Source organism: Bicyclus anynana, chromosome 16, assembly GCF_947172395.1.
Source record: "Bicyclus anynana chromosome 16, ilBicAnyn1.1, whole genome shotgun sequence".
Taxonomy (NCBI): Eukaryota; Metazoa; Arthropoda; class Insecta; order Lepidoptera; family Nymphalidae; genus Bicyclus; species Bicyclus anynana.
The window spans coordinates 16,033,864-16,048,705 of NC_069098.1; the positions used below are offsets into that span (position 1 = coordinate 16,033,864).

General features: G+C 36.8%; 2 protein-coding genes across 2 annotated transcripts; both read right to left on the minus strand.

The window, feature by feature from the left end:
• Positions 1-439: 439 nt before the first annotated feature.
• Positions 440-4,913, minus strand: LOC112055449 (eukaryotic translation initiation factor 3 subunit F). The gene is made up of 6 exons (XM_052886291.1): positions 4,757-4,913; positions 4,383-4,529; positions 2,653-2,933; positions 2,366-2,434; positions 1,930-2,082; positions 440-582 (listed from the first exon to the last, which is right to left on the minus strand). Exons 1-6 carry the CDS (start codon positions 4,863-4,865, stop codon positions 508-510), a joined length of 834 nt encoding a protein of 277 aa, XP_052742251.1. The 5' UTR covers positions 4,866-4,913; the 3' UTR covers positions 440-507.
• Positions 4,914-12,676: 7,763 nt separating this feature from the next.
• Positions 12,677-14,434, minus strand: LOC112055448 (bolA-like protein 3). The gene is made up of 3 exons (XM_024095569.2): positions 14,164-14,434; positions 13,327-13,476; positions 12,677-12,933 (listed from the first exon to the last, which is right to left on the minus strand). Exons 1-3 carry the CDS (start codon positions 14,209-14,211, stop codon positions 12,802-12,804), a joined length of 330 nt encoding a protein of 109 aa, XP_023951337.2. The 5' UTR covers positions 14,212-14,434; the 3' UTR covers positions 12,677-12,801.
• Between the last annotated feature and the right edge of the window lie 408 nt (positions 14,435-14,842).

The window sequence follows — 14,842 nt, forward strand, 5'->3', positions numbered from 1 at the left end:
TTCACTCGACTGAACCGTCTGACACCACCTTCATTACATAAATGTACTAAAATTGCCTTACAATTATTATTTTCAAATAATAATTGTAAGGCAATTAACAAAAAAAAATCTAACAAATAGCTGAGGTTTCAAAATCAATCAACCAATAGTTATTATTTGATATTCGACCAATAGCCGCTATCTAAACAGGAAAATCAATCCAAAGGTAAAAGTTTCATTGTGACACATTAACTTTCTTTTTCTGGGGCAAACAGTGTTTGGAAAATACGCCATCTCCTTTTCATACATTTTTCTTATGAAGTTATGACGTAATCAAGACGTATGACGTAATCACGTGAGCAGGTTTGTTACAATTATACACCCAATTCTGTCAATTTATTTTCAGGAATCAAAGTTAGAAATGTTAACTAAAATAAAAAGAGGCAAATGAAAGAAGTGCGAGTGTGCCGCAGATGTTTATTGTCTCGGAGCGCGGGGGCGGGCGGCGCGGGGCGGGCGGGGGGCGGCTCACTGCGACGTGAGCAGCGTCAGCTTCTCGTTGAGCTGCAGCTGCGTCTTGATGAGCTGCGCCAGCGTCACCACCTGCGGGCACGGCACCTTACTACTGGTACGCAGGCCTTGTTGGCAATGTTATACACCTACAAGCATAGCTGGGCACCGTTAATCAAACAGTTAACTTCGTTAATCGTTAATCCGCTACAAAAAAAGTTAGCTTCGTTAAACGTTAAGCGCTACATTCCGGAAGAATTAACGCAAGTTAACGTTAATCGTTAATTCGTTAATATGACTGTGTAATATTACATTTTTATATGATTGTGTGAGATCACCATTGGAAAAATAAGGATGAGCACTGGGGAAAAGTGCCATAATTTGTTTTTGTTGATTTTATCTATATTTAACATAAATATAGCAACTTCTTGATTTTTTTGAAAAATAAATCATTCATCATTTCTTACTTGTCTGAAGCTGTTTTTCGCGTCGCGCGGTAAATAGTAGGCATTGGATTAACGATTAACGGACTTCTGCATATTAACGGAAGTTAACGTGTCCGTTAATATTTTTAAAAATTAACTTAAAAGTTAATCCGTTAATCAAAATGTTAACTTCGTTAATTAACGATTAACGGATTAACTAGTTAATGCCCAGCTATGCCTACAAGATAGTTAACACCAGCTTGGAGGTATCTACAATTTCGTGGAATCAATTGTTCACTGACATTCGACCTTAAAACATTTCGAGAATTCTCTTGAACTTCGCCACCAAGTTTATACTTGGTGGCGAAGTTTATCTCGCCTCAAACTCTTCACAAACTCATCTATTTATATAGACGAGTTTGTGAAGAGTTTGAGGTGATCTATTTTGGAGGAGTTACCACGTGACATCTCCACGAAACTAGTGAACTTGGCTATGATTCTGGACTACGATTGATCTACAGTTGGAAGTTGGAAGTTGTATCTTGTACTTGTATTAAAGAGTGGAATAGGGTCGTCAGATGTTGTATTCCAAATCCTCGAACTCTAGTATATAACACCATGGATTTTTTATCCCAAAAAAATCCATGGTTTCCCGAGATTTGCAAAAACTGATGGCTTTGAATGTTTGTTACTCTTTCATGCCTCAACTACAGAACTGAATTAGCTGAAATTTGGTATTGAGATTTATTATAGCATGGATTAACACATAGGCTACTTTTTATCACGGAAAAATTTTTAGTTTCCGAGGGATTTGTGAAAAACTAAATTCCACGAGGACGAAGTCGCGGGTGTCCGCTAGTACAAAATAAAAAAAAACATTAAATTTTTACATCTGACCAACGACTCCCTGTGGTTTCACCCACACAGTGTTTTTGGGGATGAAATATAGCCTGTCACTTGCTGGAAGTGTTTCAGTGGTTAAGAACAAAGTGTACGTCAGTAGAGCTGCACGCACCATGAGCAAGTCCTTGACGCCCGAGTTGAAGGCGTCGGCGAAGGAGTCGGCCGCCAGGTCGGGCAGCGCCGTCACCAGCTCCAGCAGCTGGCGCCCCACCGCGTCGTTGGGCGCCGCGCGCTCCGCCAGCACGTCCTCCACGTACGCCTGCACCTGGGGCGACAGACATGACGTGTCAAAGTTTATGTGATCAATTGATCATTGTTCTGTAAGGTACCCAGACGCCTAGCGTGCGACCGACGACAAATCTCATGAACCAAAGTAGATAAAATATCGACCAGTAGTGCCAGTTCCATCTCTTTCATCCCAATGCAATGAAAGTCATATCAATACTTCCAGGCGTGCTGTTTGGTTTGACATTTGTCTGTTTCTCTTCACACAACACGTCATCTGGTCGCACGTCAGCCCCGCCGGGACTCGCAACATGTTTCCACACCTGCTCCAGCAGCGCCGACAGCCGCGCCGCCGCCTCCGCCACCTGCGCCAGGTCCGCCAGGGGCTGCACCTGGAAATATAAATATACTATGAAAGGATTTCGTTCACCTAATTAGGTTTCAAGTTCCAACTTTCACTGGAAAATTGTCTATACTGTACTATAGATACCTCAGGATTTGTGAAAAATTGAATTCCACGTGGACGAAGTGGCAAGCGTCCGCTAATTATTATTAATAATTTGTAAAAGAGAAACGTTTGAAGCTCCAGGATATATTCAAAGGCGCTCACCTGGCGCGCGCGGCCGCCCGCGCCCATGGTCTTCTGGCACAGCTGCAGCCCCACCACCTCGGGCTCGTAGTGCGTGAGGCCCACGTCCACGGGCGTGAACATGCAGCCCTGCTTGCCGCGCGGCACGCCCAGCGCCACGCACACGTAGGCGCGCAGCCCCATGCGCGCGCCGCCCAGCCCCGTGTCCAGCGTCACGTGCACCGGCTCGCGGCACTCGCGCGAGTAGTACTCGTGGATCACGGACGAGTGGTTGGTCACCTCGTTGCCCGTCGCCCACCAGCCTGCGCCGACGGTCACACTCAACCACCCATATCTTGACAAGTCCACTTGGGAATCCTATACCCTTATGTCGCCAGTCTTTCCTATTCCACTTGCTTGCAAACATTGCATGAACTTAAGTGGAATGGAACCCTGGTTGGACCGATTGAGGTTTTGGTCCAGGTCTGGCTGGTGGGAGACTTTGACGGTGGCTCGTTACCACCCTACCTACATACTTTTTACTAGTTTACACAAAACACGAAAGACCCGTGACCCGAATGATCGAATTATTAAGACCCAATCACCTTGCGTTAAACGATCATAAGACACCATACCTATTGTTGGACAATGCCGACAATAGTTACGGGTTAGGGGGCGAGCAGCATTATCAAAAATGAAACCACAAAAGACTAGGGCTGTTGCTATTTTTTAAAATATCTTATTCTCAATATTTTGATAATTTCAAAATCAATTTTAATCTTAAAAAATTTAAACACTTGTATTTATTAAACTGCACTATTTTTTTAAGTAACTAGATTGACAAGTAAATTAATATGATTAAACATGTACATATCCGCTGCACTTCCACAAGACAGTAATTTTTTGTATCCTCTCTTTTTAACTTCTCATTACTAAACACAGACCATACTGTAGATATAGTTAAGTATCTCTTTAGCAGTTTGAGCGGTAAAGTTCTGTCTGATGGTAAAGTAGTCTAGTATCTGAATACAGTATTATTTTATACAAAATTACTTTTCATTTAGTTATTTCAATGACATTTTCGATAAAATGCAATTAAATAAAATATGAAAAACCTAATAAAGTATAAATAAAGTACAGTAGATTATGTTTGATAATGTTTTAGTTTAAATAATTTGCAAGAAATAAATAAAATTAGAACTTGTTAAGAATATCGAGTATTGATATCTACGTTTCAACATTGCTGCGCAAGTATTGATACATCATCCATAAAAATATTAATAATGAATACTTATAACTAATTTTAAATGATAATGTTGATATTTCAATATATCAATATTTTATCAACAGCCCTAGTAAAGGCACTGCAGCTGACTGGGTGTATCAAAGATAGTAGGTATGTAGGTATGAAACAACAAAATTTCTGAAACTAGATCAAAGTTCATTACCTTCTTCCAAAACAGAATGAAACAGGATGTTCTGAAATTTTTTTATCAATTTTAATTTTATTTTTGATAGCGTGTGAGTTTGCTTGAGCTCATTCTTGATATAGCTATGTGATTTCTAGTATTGGATACATTAATGTAGGGGTGGCGGACACAGTGTATATATAACAAAACTTACTTATTATGAGTTATTAAGGCATCTGACAGCTAAACCAATATTAATGGGATTTTCACTACATGATAGAGGAGGTAATACCGCGACTTTGTCCGCGTCCGCTTGTAGAGCAAAACCAGTATCAACTGTCAGTGAAGTAAATTGTAACCTACCAACAATATTCTCTGAGGCGTTGACTCTCCTATTGAGCTCGTACACGTCCATGGCGTAGTTGAGCTCGGCCTCCACCTGGTCCGCGTGCTCCTTGTGCGGTACACAGAAACAGTTCGTCACCTCCACCACCCCCTTGTCCTGGGTACCTGCCGAGTGCCAACGCAAAAGTAACCTCCTGAATGTACCGTAACAACCACGGAATCTTCTAATTACTAACTCTGTATTACCATTCTGTCTATTAATATTTACTGAAAACACACGGCAAACCATGAGAAACAAAACAAACCCGTTAAAGGTTAACTTAACTTGCTCAGTCGGCAAACCTATTGCGTCTATACTGTTTGAGGTTTTCAAACATTAAATAATTATTTACCCAGTAATGTGCCAATGACCCGGTGTGAATCCGCATTTCGACGCTCATATGCATCTACTATTTGAAACAAAACAACGGGATGAACTTTAACAGTAAGATTGAGCGCCATGTTGATTTGAAAGACCACCAGCACCACAGATTAGTTATTAGTAAAAAATACAGAAATAATACAAACGTCAAAGTAAACTGTCACTGTAAGTGTTATCACGGTTATCACCAAGGAACATAATTACTCAGGAAGTCATCACAGAGCTTTAACTTTACAGACACGCCGCAGACTGTCACTTTCACAGATATAAGAAGTAACTAGATTTATAAAGTGCCAATTCTTTGTATTGAAACCAGCATACCCGGGGGCGTGGCCTTACAGACACATTTATAGTGTAATAATACTAATCACACTGATAAACTCTTCACTTAATTGGCTGTTTAATATTTAGTGAAAAAAGAGATATGTTACCCTTATATTAGAGTTGAAATTTATTTATTATTGTTGTCTCAAAACAATTAACAGATTCACTCTTTTCCACAAAGTAAAAATAGTTCCTAAATATATAAAAAACACGATAGTATATTTTTTTTTAATTCGTCGGTTTTTGCAGAAAATAACTCAATTATTTCCTATTTAACTATAATGAGTTTCATGATGAATGTTACCAGTAGATTATTTTCCAACTCGTTAGTAGTCAATAGGTCAATTACAAATACTCAGACTTGACGTTCCTGACACTTTAAGTATGTCACTTTATTTGTATCCTAAAAGACACGAATACGACTTTTGGAAAAAAAAAATCTTTTTGTTTGGCACTGCCGTGACTACAAAATATCTTCTGTTTCCACTTTACATTAACGTGTCTGACTGCGTAAAATGTTTGGAACAAATTACAATGCGGTTTTGCATAAAACAAATTTTGCTTCCTAGTCGCCTCGATTAATTTTTTTCTTCTCCGGATTCCTAAAAAAAATTTTCGAAAATTTCATCATTATCGTGTCATCATAATAGTAGTAGATATAAAATATCGATATATTATTATCGACATCCCTAAATGAATAGCCAAATGACATATGGCAGCTGCTTAAATTCAAAACTAACATAAATCAAAATTACACTTTTTTCAGGAGAACTAAAACAAGAAAAATAAAAATAATTTTTTGGTCTATTTTTCGTCTTATTTTATATAAAGCATAATATAATATATACATTGGAATCATATTTTTAAAATGTTTTGCAGTTTTCTGATAAACTGAATGCTAGAGGAGATATTAAAAGCATAAAATATTGATGGCATAAGCTTTAAGCCTTTTGAATTAAATAAAGAAACTCATATTAGATATAACATGTAGCTTTTTATTCTAGAGTTGTTTACAATGTGACGTTTAAACTACTTCTTTTTTCTAACGTCAACATATATTAAAACTTGCCAATAACTTCAACACTCCTCCTTATTCGCAAGTTTCTCACTCATTTGCACTCATACACTTAATCCCATACCTTTTACACACCACTCAAATTTACCTTTCATTAACGGTTTGGTAAATATATCAGCAACCATACGTGAGGTTTCAACATACTCAAGTTTAATTTCACCATTTTCAATCGCCTCTCTGACAAATTGATAACGCACATCAATGTGTTTGGTGCGCTGATGATGTACAGGATTTTGAGCAATAGCCATTGCAGATTGACTGTCTGTATGTAGAGTTATCGCACCGCAGGCTTCTTGTTGTACTTCAGTAATGAATCGACGTAGAAATACAGCCTCTTTGGCACTCTCTGATAGGGCTACATACTCTGCCTCTGCAGTTGACAGTGCAATAGTCTTTTGTTTTTGACTATTCCAGCACACAGCTCCTCCTTGAGACAGAAATACTGAACCAGAATATGATCTTCTATCGCTGTCTCCTGCGTGGTCAGCATCCGCATATCCCACTATAATCTCATTTTGTAAGACATTAGAATACTTTAGCTTGACGGATCTTGTTCCCTTTAGATATCGGAGTACTCTCTTTGCCGCTATCCAATGATTATTATCATAACATCCGTTAAACTGACTCAAACTGTTCACTGTATGTGCTATGTCTGGTCTCGTGCACACAGCTATATATAAAAGTGAGCCAATCAGTGCTTGATATGGTACATCAGGCAATACATTATTATGGCCTGGTTTCTCTAACCTTTGTCCTTGATCTGCAGGTGTAACTACTGGTTTTGCATCATCCATTCCATATGCATGAATTACCTCTCTTATGTAGTCTGCTTGATCAAGACTTATCCCATCTTTATCCTGAGTTATATTTATTCCAAGCATAAGCTTAGCAGTTCCCAAATCTTTCATTTCAAAACTCAACGTTAGCTCCTCTTTGATTTTCTTCATGTCTTGCTCATCCTTCCAAAAAATAAGCATGTCGTCTACGTAAATAGCAAGAATAATTATATTTTGCTTATTACCTCTAAAATAAACGCATGGTTCATTTTTGGATCTAAGAAAACAAAGTCTCTCTAACGTCCCATTGAGTCTCTTATTCCATGCTCTTGGCGCTTGTTTTAAACCGTATAACGACCTGTTTAGACGACAGACGTATCCTTCTCTCGTTTCAAAACCTTCAGGTTGCTTCATATAGACTGTCTCTTCTAGACGTCCGTTAAGAAAAGCTGTCTTCACATCCATTTGATCTATATGAAGTCCTAATCTCGCCGCCAAGGCTATAAGCAGTCTCAAGGAACTGTATCTAACCACAGGTGCAAAAGTTTCGAAATAATCGATTCCTTTTCTTTGACTGAAGCCTCTTGCAACTAAGCGAGCCTTATATCTTTTTCCCCCCGCCTCTTCTTTAATTCTAAATATCCATTTAGAATCAACTAAGTTGCATTTACTTGTGGGTAGCTTCACTAAAGTCCAAGTGTTGTTTTTATTTAATGCTTTTATCTCCTCTTGGATTGCCGCTCTCCACATGTGATTATCCTCTCTAGATAAAGCTTCCTTCACAGTCAAAGGATATTCGATATCTTTAACAGCTTTGTACGTGACATAATCAGAATAATCCTTAGGAACTCTATCTCTTAATGGATATCTTCTTTCTATTTCTGTCACAATCTCTGATATATTCTCTTGAGTATATACCTCTTGTTCCATATCAGATGTAGATATAAAACTATCATCAGCCTCTGCTTCTGATTGCGCTGAATTAACCTCTGTTTCTTCAGTTTCAACTGATTCCTCTGTAACGTCAGAATTTCCAATGCTTATAACTTGAATCTCTTCTGATTTCGTATCTTTTGCATTAGAGTTATTGCATCTCTCTGATTCAAAGAAAACCACATCTCTCGCTTTGTGTAATCTTCCAGTTTTAGGCTCGATTAATCTGTAAGCCTTCGAATCTTCACAATAACCAACATGAATCAGTTCTATGCTTTTCGGATCCCACTTCTTACGTAACACATCCGGAATATGTTTGAACGCTCTACAGCCAAATACTCTAATTATGCCCAGATCCTGCTTTTTACCACTCCAAGCTTGTTCTGGCGTCATATTTTTGACTGCTATTGTAGGTGATCTATTTTTCAAGTAAACGGCAGTATTGACAGCTTCAGCCCAATACTTATTATCTAAACCCGATTCTTGTAGCATGCACCTAGCTTTCTCTGTAATGGTTCGATTTGCGCGCTCCGCAACTCCGTTTTGCTCAGGTGTGTACTCTACCGTGAGCTGATGAGTAATCCCACTATCCAACAGAAATTGGTTCATCCTCTTATTAACGAACTCAGTACCATTATCTGAACGCAAAATTTTTATCTTCCGTCCACTCTGCAACTCTGCAAATGTTTTGAATTCTCTAAATTTCTCATAAACTTCACTCTTGTTTCTGAGAAAATAAACAAAGGTTTTACGTGTCTTATCATCTATAAAGATTAGATAATATTTGTATCCATTTAATGACTCGACACTCATTGGACCACACACGTCAGTGTGAACTAAACCTAATATTTGCTTCGCTCGATTTGCAGACTTTTTCTGAAATGGTTGTTTCGTTTGTTTTCCTGTTAAGCAAGCTACACACTCTAAATTTGTAGTCTTATCAGAAAAACTAACTCCAGTTGCCAGTTTATCTCTAAGTAGAGTAAGATTTCGTATTCCTAGGTGCGCCATCCTCCGATGCCATAACTCCACGTCTGCACATGTAGTCGAGGCTAAAGCTTGATTCTGAAATATGGATTTTAGTTTAAATACACCATTTTCCAAAACACCTGTATGAGAAACCTCTCCTTTTATCTTACATCCTTCATCTTTCAAAACTCGACAACCATTCTTCGAAAATACAACTACATTTCCACTCTGTACGATCTGACTTACACTCAGTAAATTACACGTCAGAGCAGTTACAAGCATAACTCTATTAACTTTCAGACCTCCTCTCACTACATTACCAAACCCTTCACCGTACATTCTGTCGCCATTCGCACACGCAATCTCCATACGTCTTTCACACGACTCAAACTCATTCAACCAATCCCTTTGGCTTGTCATATGATTTGACGCTCCTGAGTCTAGGATCCACTCCATCTTCTCATCCGTGGCTATCTGCCGTACACCCAGTGCTGCAGCAGCATGTCCTTTCTTCGGGTTCATAGGACATTCTCTAGCCTTATGAGGACCCTCGCAGATAAAACATTTGATCTTTTTGACCACGTTCTTAGATTTTTTTGTTGTATTTGGTTTTTGGCAAATTAAAGCGTTTGTGCTACTAGAAGACTCTCCTTGAATATAATGCTCTTCCATCTGGAACAGTTTGGATTTTACGTAGTCCGTAGTGAGTGCTGTATTAGAATTTTCAATCGTCATCCTCAGCGGTTGAAACTTTTCAGTGAGGCCCTGTAGTATCAAGGCTGCTAGTAATTCATCATCAATCTGCTTATCTAAATCACGCAGCTGTTGTGCTACTGTCATTATGGTAATCACATAATCACGTAATGATTTGAAATTTTCTAATTTCATGCTAACTAATCTTGACAGCAACCTACATCTGTTGTTTAGACCCTTGTCCTCAAACGCATCCTTTAAAGCATTCCATGCCTCTTTAGCTGTCTTTGTTTGACGAACATGTACTAAACAATGTGGTTTTACCATTAAGCAGATTTTAGCTCTAGCCTTTTGATCTCTTTTGTTACCTTGTACATCAGTTGGTGTTGTCGTCGTATATTCCCATAGATCTTCATGAATTAGATGAAGTTCCATCTGGAACTTCCACGTACTGTAATCCATGCATCCGTCCAATTTCTCTATGCACGGAAGACTCGACATCGTATAGGAAAATCGCGATCTCTCAACATCTAGAGTATTTTCGTTTTTATTATCGGTATTACTCATGTTTACCTTATTTGCTGAAGGTCCATAACCTGATGGCTTAAGCTTTAAGCCTTTTGAATTAAATAAAGAAACTCATATTAGATATAACATGTAGCTTTTTATTCTAGAGTTGTTTACAATGTGACGTTTAAACTACTTCTTTTTTCTAACGTCAACATATATTAAAACTTGCCAATAACTTCAACAAATATGCTGGTTTCAATTGAAACCTTTGGCTTTGAAATCAATAAAATAATCGTATATTTATTTATTATTATATAAAATAACAAGGATTATTAATATTACTAATTAATACATTTAATTAGGAATAGAAGAATTATTGCAATAAAATCATTTTTGTATATTTTTGATCTACGATAGTTTTGTTGTTGTTGTTGACGCAGCAAATGTATGCCCACTGGTGTCAACAGAATCATCGAGAAAATCGAACTTTTCCCTTAAAGTTTATTTTAGTTTGTGACTTTGAGTAAAATTATTTTTTCATATTTTAATGAAAATATAATAAAATACGTCTTAACGATGGTACGAAACACCATAATTTGATACATGTTTGTGGCGGCTATCATTTTTGTATTCCAAAACGGCACAATACAGCATTTTTCTAATAGTTTTTAATTATTTTCATTTACCGAATTTGACAACCGCAGGACGTAACGTGTCAGTCAACGAAACAAGACTGCTAGTACATGCGTGGATAGGCTTGCGAAGCTCCGCACACCCGGGTGTAAGCGGGCCACGCCCCTATGCTACTTCTATTGCTAAAAGCGTTAGCTTTTAGCGATCTCTGTTCTGTGGTCACTTTATTAACAGACTTCCAAAAAGGAGGAGGTTCTACGTTCGGCTTTAAGTATGTTTTTTATCTAGACTCCCACAGACGACAAACAAGTGTCAAAAATTACATCTACTACGTACTCGGACTAATTATAAAGGGACGTTCCTTGCTAGTTATTACCCATGTGTCGAAGATCAAAATTCTAGGCCGTACAGACTACTTTAGTGTTTTAGTCGAATACGAACAACTTTAGGGTGGTAAATTTTTCGTGCTCGACTAAAATAGTCAGAACTAGGCTTCAACGACCTATTGCCACTAAAAAATCTTTTCCTACAGAATCGATGTTTTATTGTTGTAATCGTTTTCATCATGTACAGAGACGGAGCCGTAATAGCCCAGTGGATATGACCTCTGCCTCCGATTCCAGATTTGAATCCGGTCCGGGGCTTGCACCTCCAACTTTTCAGTTGTGTGCATCTTAAGAAATTAAATATCACGTGTCTCAAACAGTGAAGGACAAAACATCGGGAAGAAACCTGCAGATAATTTTCTTAATTATCTGCGTGTGTGAAGTCTGCCAATGCATTAGGCCAGCGTGGTGAACTATTGTCCTAACCGTCAGCAGTGAGCCAAATATAGGTTGATAATAATGAAAGAGACTGTTTGAGTAGTTAAATGGCAAAATGGTTAACAACCTCTAGTTCACTAAAAGAGGAAGTCAAATTTCATTGGCAAGTATTTCTAAATTTAAAAGAAATCTGTGTAAAAAAATATCTAAAAGAATCGATTCTTCATCCAGAACAGCTAAACATCGATCCAATATTCAAATCAAAAATCATTTATTTCAAGTAGGCTCAGTTTACAAGCACTTTTGACACGTCAGTTATTTTATAGTATTCGAATATTCTGTGTAACAAATCTAAGCAATGAATTTGTTACTCTGTGTAAAAATTACTCGTGTGTGTATTGTGAATCAAAATGAGATACAATGGATACAATATTATATTTAAGGCGTTAAATATTTTCATTTTCTTTAGGTATAATAAATAGATATGTGATGTCACAATTCATAAAGTTTTTTATTGGACTGACACAATATGTGTTTCATTCTTTATAATATCACGAGTGAGATTATAAACTAACATATTTTACAATGTAACGGTAACACATAAAGCTCAATTTTGAGCTTATTCACCATAATTCGTCTCAGACGAAAATGTATAAATTATTCCACCCGCCCGCCACAGATGTATACTCAGACCAAGGGGCCGAATCTTTAGTACCAAGACTTTTGGACGTATGAGAGTAATGCATGTGTTGGTTGCGATAATAAATTAGTAAGTACAGAAATCATACTGTAAACGTACATTCATTTCAACTAAATACTATGAGTACATGGTCTTATTGTGGTGTAATGCTGAAATATCAAGGTTTGTTAAAATAATCATGAGTTAGATCCCGGGTTCAATTAAAAATATTTTCAATTTTTTTCAATTGGTTTTAAAAGTGTACCTCGATGAAAAAAAATTAAAAGCAAAAATCTCCATTAAAAATTACCCGTTTTAGTTCTAAATTATTCCGTTTGCGGAAATAGCAGCGCTTTCACTTCTTCTCCTTGGAGTATATATTCTTTGACTCAGACCAATTTATGACACATATACTAATTCCTTCCATAAAAATAAATGGATGTACTATAAGTTACGTTAGTGCTCGGCGCAGGTTTCTTATAGTACTTACTCTATTGAAGTAAAGAAAGAAAATTAGTATGAAATAAAACATGAGTGACTGTTCAAAAAGTCACTTTTATTTATATATATATATTTTAACTTCTAAATTCAACATGAAATATTTACAAAACAAAATTAGAGTCATAGCAAAGGTAACCAAGGATACTGTAACTAAAAAACCTAATCTGATGATGGTGTGGTGTGGATTCTAATGCCATGCATTTCAGCTATTTCATATTTTAAGGAGCTAGTGACGAGTCTATGTTGTTTCACAGTTGAGAGACCCACAAATTCCTTGGCTTCTATACTAATCTGAAAAAAAAAATTATTTATTCACAATTTTATATTTTATGATAGTAGTAGTTTAACTATAGTATGTATTTATTGTAGTACTTTGTCCATAACTTTTGATATAAATAACAATTACAGTCCATGTTAAATTCTTTCTCCAAATGTAGCTGTCTTTCAGTGAATAAACAGTTGTGACTAAAATATTTCCCTGCTCATTGCCATAGGTGACTTGAACATACACTTGTATTGTTGTTAGCGTGAATAACTAACTGTCCAATAAGTTTCGTAAGATACAGGCAGGTGGAAACCTTTTCCTCTTATGAACTGAACTAAATTCAAGAAGTATACAGGTGACATTGGTAACATTGGGCTGTGATACAATAAAGAAGTATAAAATTAAACACGAGTTCTTGCCTCAAACATAGCTCCACAGCCTCCTGAAATGTCCTGCACACTCACATATGTAATGCCAGGAAGAGATTTCCTCAGAACTTCTGTAAGTTGTTGTTCCTTTGACACTGCATTTTTTTCAAAAGCAGTTCCATTACCACCCACTGCACGACTCTGAAAAATAAATTTTAATGTATTTATATACATTTCTTTTTTTAACAATAATAGGCAGTATATTAATATAAATATACTATACTTAATATGACAAGTACATACCTAACTATCTATACTACAGCCCTACTTTTAATTCATATAATGTATTTATATTACTCATTAAAAGTTATGTAGATTAAATAGATATTTAATTGTTACATTATTTTAATGACACAGTTGTAAATTTTCTTTACATTTTAATTAAGATGTTCCAATAGTTAGAGACTATAAAATTATTTATTTTATTTATAATTTATTAAGTATAGAAATTTATTTGATACTTTGAGAAATTATATTAATATGCAATTGAACAGATAGTGCTTTCTAATTAGGATCTGCTACTGCTAGACCATCCATAGCAGGTTCTATTCAGAGGTAGAAAACAGATATTTCACTTTCTTATCTAAAACTACAATTACAAATTTGTCTTTTTGGCCATCACAGTTATAACCTAGCCAAGTCCACGATTGTACATAATTGTTATCCCAAATTGAGAATGTAGAGAACCTAGGTTTGTTAGGTGAAAAGTTTTTACAAATTTAGAATTCTAACCTCCCAACTAATAATTTAACTCAACTCTGAGACTAGTTGTGAAGTAAATGTAATTATAATAATTATATGCCGTTATCGTCATCAATGGTCACTTACTAATTTGTCCCTGTAAGGCGCTAAAACTTTAATAAAATTACGAAACATTTTGTAAAGACTCCGATATAACTTTACACAAGTAACTCTACTATCGCCCCAAATAAACGCATCGCATATTCAAAATTTTAGCAATAACGTGAAATTTAACTTTTTCGGTTTCCGAAATTATTAAATGTATTATTATTATGTTAAGATAATAATTAGATTTAAAAATTATGATTACAATTTTACATAACAATTTAACATCAATGATCACAGATCAACCACAAAGACAAAGACAAAGACAAATACAGAACACAGATCACAGAGTACTTTTTATACAGATTACTATGCTACAGACGACAACCACTCAACTCAGCTGTCAGCTCTTCCAACGGACGTCCACAAATCACCGTCAAATCACCGTCAAACATACAAAATCCATCAAATCCTGAGTCCTTGCCACAGATTAATCAGAAAGTTTAATTCGTCCCGTTTGGCGTCGAGGCACTAGGCCCGTGGGGCAGGAGCGCTCAGACTCTCCATAAGGAGATCAGCAAACGCCTCAGAGAGGCAATAGGCGACCCTCGGGCGGGCAGCTTTCTTGCGCAAAGAATTTCAATCGCAATTCAGCGCGGGAATGCTGCCTGCGTGATGGGCACACTACCAAGGGCGGCAATTTTTGATAAATATTTCTAGG

What these genes read in the sequence shown, in the direction of transcription:
- LOC112055448 (XM_024095569.2), bottom strand. Translation starts at nt 14,211, where the DNA reads ATGTTTCGTAATTTTATTAAAGTTTTAGCGCCTTACAGGGACAAATTA. An exon ending in CGCCTTACAGGGACAAATTA is followed by an intron (nt 13,477 to 14,163) that starts GTAAGTGACCAT and finishes TTTATTTTTCAG; the next exon opens with AGTCGTGCAGTGGGTGGTAA. An exon ending in GCTGTGGAGCTATGTTTGAG is followed by an intron (nt 12,934 to 13,326) that starts GCAAGAACTCGT and finishes TTTTTTTTTCAG; the next exon opens with ATTAGTATAGAAGCCAAGGA.
- LOC112055449 (XM_052886291.1), bottom strand. Translation starts at nt 4,865, where the DNA reads ATGGCGCTCAATCTTACTGTTAAAGTTCATCCCGTTGTTTTGTTTCAA. An exon ending in GGTCATTGGCACATTACTGG is followed by an intron (nt 4,530 to 4,756) that starts GTAAATAATTAT and finishes GGCACTCGGCAG; the next exon opens with GTACCCAGGACAAGGGGGTG. An exon ending in GCGTCAAGGACTTGCTCATG is followed by an intron (nt 583 to 1,929) that starts GTGCGTGCAGCT and finishes CCGTGCCCGCAG; the next exon opens with GTGGTGACGCTGGCGCAGCT.